The sequence below is a fragment of the Micropterus salmoides genome, unplaced genomic scaffold (genome assembly GCF_014851395.1).
Source record: "Micropterus salmoides isolate LMB-PRFRI ecotype aquatic unplaced genomic scaffold, ASM1485139v1 Ms_hic_scaffold_2439, whole genome shotgun sequence".
Classification (NCBI taxonomy): domain Eukaryota; kingdom Metazoa; phylum Chordata; class Actinopteri; order Centrarchiformes; family Centrarchidae; genus Micropterus; species Micropterus salmoides.
The window spans coordinates 229-10,381 of record NW_024041639.1 but is presented as its reverse complement, the minus strand read 5'-3'; the positions used below and the strand labels follow the sequence as shown (position 1 = coordinate 10,381).

The window sequence follows — 10,153 nt, the reverse complement described above, 5'->3', positions numbered from 1 at the left end:
TTCAAATTGCCTGTATCTTGGTATGTGCAATGCCAAGAAATGGGTTTTTTTTTAACACTTAGACCACTTTGCTGTCTTACAATAATGAATGTAGTGGATGTAACTGCGTTTTTTGTTTTTGACACTGAGTAACATGAAATGTTTTGTGAATGTCTGCAAATGATCCTGATTGAATTCAAATATGATGCACACAACTGGTTGCGCAGGTATTGCCCTCCTCCAGTCAATATGTAGCAGAAGAACCTTATTGGTAGTATTTACAGCTTTGAGTCTATGTGGATAAGTCTGTCAGGTTTGTGCCTCTGTACATCCTCATTCATCCATTGTCCAAGCTCTGTTAAGTTGCATGGAGACCGTGTGATTGAACAGCAATTTTCAAGTCTCGTCACAGATGCTTGATTGGATTGAGGTTTGTTCTGAATTGGACGGTATCATTGTTGTTTTGGATACCTTACATTCCGGTCAAGCTTTGGCTTTGTTGGGGTTGTTTTGCTGGAAAATTGCCTCCCACAGTTCTCTTGCAGACTGCAACAGATTTTCCTCTGATTTGTCTGTATTGTGCTGCATTTAAGTTGACCCCTCCTTTCATAAGCCTTCTAGGGCCTGCTGCAGACACGCGTCCCCACAGCATGATGCTTCATTTAGGATTCAGTATGTATGATGCACAAAAAGCTCAGTTTTGGAAGACCATGTTACTTTTTGTGTCAAAGTATTTGTATTCAGTCTTGGAAATGTTATATAATTAGCTTTGTCGCAAACTTGTCTGGAACATTCACTTGTCTTCTTACCCTGGAAATGACTAACCAGCTGTTACACTTTACACACACGTGTGCACTGACCCTTAAAATCACTTGTCATTTCTTGATTACAAACAGGTGATCTCCATTTATCTAATTCTGTGCCTTTTTTTTAAAAAAACATTATTGGCTGCACTAATAATGATTTGGATGTCATAGCAAAGGTTGTGAGCACTTACCCAGGCAATCATTTTGTGTTTTTCATTTGTTCTTAATTTAGATCATTGTTTTCACTTCACTGTCATTTGATGGCCCTCTCTGCTGATTAGTATAAACAAAATTTTAATTACTCCATTGTGATTCAGTGTTCACAACCCATGGACTTCTTCCATTTTGGTTTATTACTTTTTATAGTCACTGTAATTTCTGTCGTGTCCTTAGGTGGTTTCAAATACTCCTTAGCAACCATCCAAGTGTGAGCGAGAGCACACAGTTGGATGCTTATGGAGTGGTCAGACTTTGAATTCATGCGGTTACAGCATTCTGTTTATCCTCTTTTTGTATGAGATGTTATCTCCTGTAGGAGTGAGCATAATGGGAGGACAGAGGGTCAGAGCCGATGCTCAAATTCAGAGCTGCGGTGGGACTAAGTGGGATTGCGCAAGAGGGATGAATAAACTTTTGTTCTCCTCTTTGCATAATTTGCAATTCATAATCAGGAAGTCGTGATATCATGTGTCTTTGACGGCCAATATTTTGGTTCAACTCCAAATGACTGTTCATTCTAACAGTGTGAATAATGACTGTTTGGGATAAGTGCCGCAAAATTAAACTATTATTCTCATAAGATGAAGTTCTATATAATTCTCATTAAGGATGGTTTCATACTCACAGAAAATGGGAATATCATAATAGACCGCAAAACCAAATACCACTCTGACCATTATTCATAATTGGGCAGTAGCCACTGATGTATGAATAAAAAGCTATTTAGTGGAGTAATTTAGCTGTTTACTCCAGACATGATTACTAAGATGTGATCAGGCTATATCTAAAGAGAAGAGCCTTCCAGCTTTGTGTTTGATCTTAGTATTGTAGAAGTTAGTTTTCCATGTCATTGTGCATTCAGCTTTGTGTTAAACTAAGTACTCTACCATCCCCTTGTTATAACAGTTTTGAATGCATGTATCATTTACTCACTGATATACATAGATGTATGGATAAACACATCCATTCAATATGCTTTAAATGTTATACCCATTGACGGTTTACAGAAGTTCACAATGCAAGAAAACCTACTCATACCTACACAGGATGATTCAGACAAACTGGGCTCATGCTGGGCCAGTCAGTAGCAACAATCGTAGGTAATATCTTGTGGATGCCAATTTACGGAGTAATTTGTCAGGATTTAAATTATAAGTTTCCAAAAAGTGGGGGAAAAAAATCACTTGTGGTATTGCAGTAAATAGGTGAGCATTTCCAAGTCTCCTCCTCAACACAGTATGTGTGACAAACACTTGCATCAGTCTGTGGGTGGGAGCTGTGGGTGGGCGGTGCCAAATTTGAGGAACTAGAATTAGGGTGGAGTAAATTTACAACAGTCTCAGCAAAGCAGCCAATTGGAAAAGTCGATACAAAAACAAAGCTCTAGATGGGAAATGATCCCCCCCCCCTTCCCTCCTGTGATACTTTTTTTTTTTTCTCCTCACATTATGCAGCATGAGCACGGATATATTGTATCTACATGAATTGGTGAATTAAATAGTGCTGTTGTAAAAATGTGTAACTGATTTACTGAAATAACTGACATGGTTTAACATGTTAAACCATTGTATGAGGCAATTTGGTGCCTTGCTCAAAAACCCATAACAGTTTAGGAAGGGAGCATTCAGCCTCTAGGTTACCCCCACCTTCTATCACACACGCCTGTGGGTAACAAGGGCTTCTGGCATTACTCACTGTGTTTAACGTGGGAAATGCACAGACATCTGTGAAGACGACCTCAGCTCTGAATTCCTCTGATGCTACAAGAACAGCGTTCAAGCAAAAGGGTCCAAGATCACGGCCTCTTGGAAAAAAGCATCTGTCCTGTTCCCTGATGATAATGATGCTGGCCTCTTTTTAAAGTATAGAGCTCCAGAAACACATCTTAGCATTCAGTGTGTGGTTCCTCAATGTAGAAATGCTAGTCAAAATTGTTTAGGAAGTAAATTAAAACATTTAGCCATGCTTCTAGTATATCCAGCACTATACTGTGAGGACAATTAGATTAACACATTTGATTTTACAATTTTATTTACATAACTTAAAAAATGTCATTTACAGTGTTCTAAACAGATGAAACTGTGACCTGAGGCTGAAAACAGAAAACATATTTACATGTAGTGAGAGGGAAGCCCAGTGTTCTAGAAAATTACTAGCTGAATGCACAGGATATCTCCAACACAGGATACCACAACTAACTGCAGTTTGCTAGTGCAACACAAGTGTTTCAATATTTGTCATGTACAAACATACACTGTTAGAGATTATTTTCTGTGCGTTCTCCCACAAAATCAGATGAGTACATATTGCAGGAAGTGATAACAAAAGTTATAGGTTCTAGCCGCTGCATTACTTTCTGGTTCTCTACCAGTTCCAGTTGCTGTTTAAACATACAGTAGCTCTTATGTATTTATTTATACAACATAAGAACTTTATCAATGTCAAAGTTTCATTTTGCAACATTTGACTTGAGCTTTTGAAAAGCCATGGTATCATTCATCCAGCCCTCAGGGCATTGTTCTTACACTTGTGGCCCGTGCTGCTGACTAATTGTAGGGAAAAAATAAAGTACATGTAAAATAACAGTTAAATTCATCCACAAGAACAAACATTTGTTGTCAATAAAACACATGAACATATTTCCCTTCTGCATATTCATGCTTTCTTTCTGGGCATAAATATTACCTTTCAACCTGTCTATTGTGTCTAATGTCACCATCTGACCCCCATTGATGAATTTACCTTGGAATAAGGAGGAGCAACACACAGCTCCAAGGTGTCAGGAGGTCTGTGAAAGCAATGCTCCGCAGGAAACCAAATCTATCTATATATCAGCATGACAGAGCCTAACCAGCAGTTTAGTCAAACCAACCAGATACACATAATTACTAGCTCCTCATCCCCCTCCACAGCTCCATCTGCAGAATCTCAACAGGGGATGAACGCAGAATGATTGGGATTGATCTGATGGTTGTGTGGGTAGAGTCATCGTTGGTGTAATGTAGAAAACACTTCCTGCCTGTTAGCAGATGGGAAGAGGAAGTGTTGCACCGCGAGGTTGGGAAGGCAAACATGCAAAGAACACAGCATATCAGATCTTCAATCTCTGAGTGTGAAGTGTAAACCTCCAGAGCTCTGCTTCAGATGTAGAGCGAACCGTCAGCAGGTCCCACATAGCCAACCCCTATCAGAAGAACATCTATCAAAGTCCAAATGCCCAAGCCTCCAAAGCTGAACAGTTTGCCTAGACCCTCTCTCCACTGGCCCAGATAAAACCGATCTGCCCCAAAACCACCAAGCGTAATGCTACAGAAAGAAATGAGAGAAAACACAGATGAAACAAAGCTACTGTTAGTGATTCAAAAATAATGTTTTCAGCATCTACGCTGGCCATAATTTGTGATACTAGTGGCAGGTTTACCTGAGTGCTAATGCTGTTGACCATTTGTAGCCACCAGTCCAGTTACAAAATAAACGTTTCTGAAAGCGCCTTTTACCTAAAGAAGAAATAAAGACATTCAGTGGACACATTTCAGGAAAAGAAATTTGCATGACTGAACACATTTTTTCAGAAAAAAAAAAAACAAAGCAAGGCAACACTCGGCATTATTTTTTGTGAAATATTGTTCTCCATACATGTTGTGCATTTAGTTTGAAAAATGGTTCATTATCACATTAATGAACTCCTAACAGACCCTAACCCTGCATAGGAAACTTAAGGGCAACCACAAATGGCTAACAATTCACATGTTTTTCACATCTGTAAAGCTCACAGAAACACAGTTACCCCCACTGAAAGCATGCGTAGCTATGCCATAGGCTACACACGTAGCCAGGCATTTATGCTTGTGCGTCGGTGTATCTGTTATTCTACAATTTCACCCCCAAACGCTACTCGCCGGTAGCGCTACAGCATCCACTGTGTTGACTTTTGACGGTCGAGAAGACTAACTTCTGGTTTAGCGCTCCGCTAACGTGAATTGGGGGTAAAATTGTATACGTGCGGCTGGTGTAGCCTTTTCAAATGTTATCGACTGAATGGATCACACTCGGGTTGTGACGGTCAAATATATTGATCCACCATGTTACAGCCGCCGTTTTGGCTGCTAGTAAAAGTTACTACAAAGCACGGGGCACTTCCGGTCGGCTCCGAAGCATTGCGAGGCTACCCAGCCGACCAATCACAGTGCTTACGGTCCGCATTGACGCGATGTGTAGTTACATTTTGGAGGAGGTGCACGTCAGGCTACGGCGTAGCCTCTGCGTCGATTTGCCGCAGAAGTATAAATTACACTTTACAGTTGAGCCTTTATCATACCTAAACAATGCACATGGTCTAACACATCACAGGTGGCGTTGAAGCGCTTGCGTGGGCAAGACACTGTCATACAGTTGGTAGAGTTTGAGCAGCGGTACTGGGACGGGTCCAGCTGCCAGCAGAACTGACAGGGGATGGAGAGAGAAAAGTTGGCTTGCTGTTGTCCCGACTCTCCCTACAAATACAAAAAACACAACAGGTCTTTACTACACAGTTAGCTGTTTCTTAAAATCCCGACTTCTATCACCACACGTGACTATTTGCCTAGAGGACTTTTGACTAGAAACACTTAGATGACACAAATGCTACAAGCACAACATGACCTTATGTGCCATGTTTCATTTCCCTTTTTAATCAATGAGCTAAACAATGTATAAACTTTCAAGTTTACTCCACCTTTATGCAGCACAGAACACAAGATAAACTGCTACTTACAATACACTGAACTCCTTTTTTGGGTTTACAAGTGAAGGAAGCTGGTTTCCTGTAGGTGCAGTTGTGTTGGTAATTGCAGTGAATGCAATCAGCTGGCAGGCGACTGCACAGTCCCCAACTAGGACACTTGGAAGCGTAGCTCTCTTCATCTGCAGGAGACGCTGCAAACATAAAGTTACAGGTGTTCTTCCATTTCCAGCTAGAAGAACCAATGTAATGTAACAAAGCTTTGGTGAGTTAATTTTATGACTTTATGTTTGGGATCAATAATGAGTGTGGCAACAGGCTTGTGGCCGCATCCTGCTGAATCTCTTGCCAAATTGGGAAAATAAGGCTATTGAAGGTGAATGACTAACACTCTGCCTCTGCTTTAACAAAAAGGTCCCTGAACAAGTCCATTCACTCCTAATTGCTCCATTAAGGCTGTTTTTGCACTGTTGAAAAACCATTTACTCTTCAAAGCCTGGACAACACAAGAGTAATATATCCTCTTCTATTTATTATTGATATTTTACCTATTGTTTGTTTTTTAATTAATTATTTATTTATTATTATGTATAGTCTGATCTTGTTAAGTTAAGTACTTTGGGCCACGTCTTTGCATGAAATGTGGCATACAACTAAAGTTCTGATATGTATCTGATATGATACAGGGTGGGAAAGAAAAACAATATTTTTAAAAAGGTTCAGTGTGTAATATTTCTGAGGATCTATTGACAGAAATGCAATGTAAGATCCATAACTATGTTTTCAGTGGTGAAAGTGATTCTTTTTACTGCTAATGTTGATGTATAACAATACCGTGTGCCTATCAAGTGACAAATAATGAATACTTTCCGAATTTGCATTAAAATAAAACGGAACGTTTTTTGGATATTGCTTCCCCACTGGGGAAAAAGTGTGTAATTTGTACTTTCACATGCAAAATGCCCATTAAATACGTTGCACCGTTTTACCACAAGCTGAAATTATGGCTGTGAGTACTACTAGCTTCTCTGCATTGGCTTCCTCTAAAATCCAGAATAGAATTTAAAATCATTCTTCTTACCTACAAAGCTCTTAATGGTCAGGCACCATCTTATCTTAAAAGAGCTCATAGTACCTTACTACCCCACCAGAGCACTGCGCTCCCAGAATGCAGGGTTACTTGTCGTTCCTAGAGTCTCCAAAAGTAGACTGGGAGCCAGAGCGTTCAGCTATCAAGCTCCTCTCCTGTGGAACCAGGTTCCAGTTTGGGTTCAGGAGGCAGACACCATCTCCACATTTAAGAGTAGGCTTAAGACTTTCCTCTTTGATAAAGCTTATAGTTAGGGCTGGCTCAGGTGAGTCCTGAACCATCCCTCAGTTATGCTGCTATAGGCCTAGACTGCCGGGGGATTTCCCATGATGCACTGAGCTCCTCTCTCCTCTACTTTCTCTCCCTCTGTATGCAACCTCATCCCATTATTGCATGTTACCAACTCAACTTCTCCACTTTCCGGTAGTCTTGTGCTTTCTCGTCCCTCTCCTCTCTCCTCCTATCACTTCCTGCAGGTGTTTCTGGCTCTGGAGCTGTGGTTGCAAGTCACCTGCTGCCCCCGTGTTCCTGCTCGACACCCTCTGCAACAACTATTGTTATTAGTCCTATTGTTATTATAATCATTAACACTACTATAAATATCTGTACCATTTTTCACTTAGTTTATAGCAACATCACCTTTACTGTCTGTACCTCTGTGTATATTGTGTAGGCTGCCTTCTATCCCTCTCTCGCCCTCTCTCTCTCTCTGTTCTCTCTCGCCCTCTCTCTGTTCCTCTCTCGCCCTCTCTCTCTCTCTGTTCCTCTCTCGCCCTCTCTCTCTCTGTTCCTCTCTCGCCCTCTCTCTCTGTCTGTCTGTCTGTTAGGTCTATCAGGCTACATTCAATTTTGAAATAGGCTATAAAATTCAGCTGTAACCTGACGGGAACAGATGACGGTGGCTATCGGCTACCTAAAAGTGAAATATGTGTACAATATAGACGCAGTTTACTCACGGACCTATGATTGTAAAGTTATAGTCCGACCCAGTGGCTTAGCATATTAATTATTTTTTTGCAGCGGAAAATGTGTCTAGGTTCAAACTGACTGTAAAGTTGTATGTCTATTTTACGTTAATAAAATCTTGCTCATTTCGTATTTTATGAAATGCTGTCAAAACACATTCAGATTATCAGCAGCTAATAATGAAAAACTTTTAAACTATATTTATTTCTTTCAGCTGCACCACAGTCATCCTCACTCAGAAATATTCACATCATTTACATCATGATAACTACGACAGTAATGTTCCAATCAGTGCGACTAATCACAATATGAAAATTACTGTTCATTGATTAGTTTTATACAGATTAACAGTGGTCAAAGCAGTATTAACTGTCCAAGTAGTCGCAATGGACAGATTTTATTCTGTGCCGAGGATAAATCCACGATGTCTGGAAATAACTGTCTGTCCTTACATCGATGACAGATTGATCATAAAAGCGGTCATCTCGGTCTGTAAAACAGAAAACCCAGAGTTTCCTTCATCTCAGGCTTAACATACTCTCTAATTTTCCACTAATCCCGCTTTCTGAAAGTTGGCACAGGTCTTCTTTGTATGTTATAACACAACACAGACAACTTCACTTTAAGAAAGATAATGACTGTACTAAATGACAGAGGTTACATAACCAGACTATAATTCGGTATGGATAGCACAGATCTGCTGTTTATGATTCCAGGCTATTTATGAGGAATCGCTTTCTATGGTCAGTGAGCATGTTTTTAACCAGAAACGAATGTTACTTGTTATTTTTAATAGTGTTGTATTTCTTTATAGTATGTGCTACAAAAACCATCAAGAGAGGGTCCCTTGATTTATATGTAGTCTTGGCAAAATAGTTAAAGGTTAAGTTACAGTCAGTATGATTAATGTTGATTGTTGACTAACATTAATGAGTTTACCTGAGGGAGGTACCACTGGGGTGGCGATGACATGTCTATCCTGGGTAACTTTGCTGTAGGTGCGATCCTGACCAACATGAGGAGAGCTCAGGTATCCTGACAAGCAAACAGTGATAAAGAATAGTTACGGGTCCAACTCACTCACCCTGCTATGATTTTATAAAACACAACGTTACTTTGCGTAACACATACACGTCAATAACGTATGGTTAAATATAAATTAGAAGTCTAACGTTAGTACATGTGTTGGTAATTAAAAACGCGTGCAGTTATATCATTACCCTAAGTTAAGCCAGCTGACGTTAATTAAAGTTCTTTAACTTACTTCACCGAGGCGCGTTAGCTGTTAGCGACACATCTTGCAAATTAGCAGGGACAGTCAATAGTTAGCTCCCGTGTATTGTAAATTAAATGCTACACAATTAACCAGAAATTAGTGTTACATAAGAAAAACAACTGTTCGATTTGCTCCATCTACTGCAACCCATGTTTTCATTGCTAACTAGCTAACATAGGTAACACTAGCGTTAACCTAATGCTAGCTCTGTGGGGAAGCTAACGCTAGTAATGGCCCAAATGTAATCTAACCATACACGCAAGCCAAGTTCGTGTTACTCTGTCTCATAAACATACCGTTAACACATTGTAATACCAAGTCCATAAACAAAACAGTAACAATTCCGTAGGTTTTAAAGCACCGTCCTCGGTCCGGTCTCCATGTCTGACAGCTAGTGGCCATTGTTGCTGCAGAGGAAACCAGAGCTGCATTCAGGTTATGTAGGGGAAATAATCGAGTCAGCGATCCTTCTGAAGCAAGGGAAGTAATTAATGCTCTAGCACTATTTCCCTGGTTGTTTTATCTCTATAGTTACCTAAAACCGTGAGATACCATGGAGGAAGTACTCAGCTGACACTTTGCTCCTAATTAATGAGTTTCTTACACTCAACCATTCGTCTTAGATTAGATCTAAGCACTTGGCAAAGTGCCATGTTTAAGTATGGACCATGTGTATTGTTAGACCTTTCAGTGAAAATATATGTCAATAAACATCAACCTTAAAACGTTACAGTAATCCTGAAAATTGTGCATTGTTGTGACTATTCATTTTAATGCCGTTTTCTTGTTATATCGTTCACCACTTCTATAATTAAAGCTGGTTGCATCAAATCAATAAGCATTTCACCACAACCCTTGTTTTAAAGTCGTGCGACTATACTAAAGGAAAAAAGGGCAAGATGGAAAAGGTTTACATCATTGACTGCATAGACATACAGCTGGTCATATAATTATAATCATCAAAAAGTTGATTTATTTCAGTAATTCCATTCAAAAAGTGAAACTTGGATATTATGTTCATTCATTACACAGACTGATATATTTCAAATGTTTATTTCATTTAATTGTGATGATTAAAACTCGCAACTAATGAAAAT

General features: G+C 39.7%; 1 protein-coding gene across 1 annotated transcript; it reads right to left on the bottom strand.

The window, feature by feature from the left end:
- Positions 1–3,017: 3,017 nt before the first annotated feature.
- LOC119918817 (TM2 domain-containing protein 3-like) lies at positions 3,018–9,524 on the bottom strand. The gene is made up of 6 exons (XM_038739501.1): positions 9,353–9,524; positions 8,720–8,815; positions 5,758–5,918; positions 5,323–5,497; positions 4,426–4,501; positions 3,018–4,310 (listed from the first exon to the last, which is right to left on the bottom strand). Exons 1-6 carry the CDS (start codon positions 9,456–9,458, stop codon positions 4,145–4,147), a joined length of 780 nt encoding a protein of 259 aa, XP_038595429.1. The 5' UTR covers positions 9,459–9,524; the 3' UTR covers positions 3,018–4,144.
- Between the last annotated feature and the right edge of the window lie 629 nt (positions 9,525–10,153).

Bases quoted from the DNA above. Each gene is read 5' to 3' on its own strand.
- LOC119918817 (XM_038739501.1), bottom strand. From the start codon at position 9,458: ATGGCCACTAGCTGTCAGACATGGAGACCGGACCGAGGACGGTGCTTT. The intron at 5,919-8,719 runs GTAAACTCATTA...TTATGTTTGCAG, and splicing joins CCCAGTGGTACCTCCCTCAG to CGTCTCCTGCAGATGAAGAG. The intron at 4,311-4,425 runs GTAAACCTGCCA...TTCTTTCTGTAG, and splicing joins TCAACAGCATTAGCACTCAG to CATTACGCTTGGTGGTTTTG.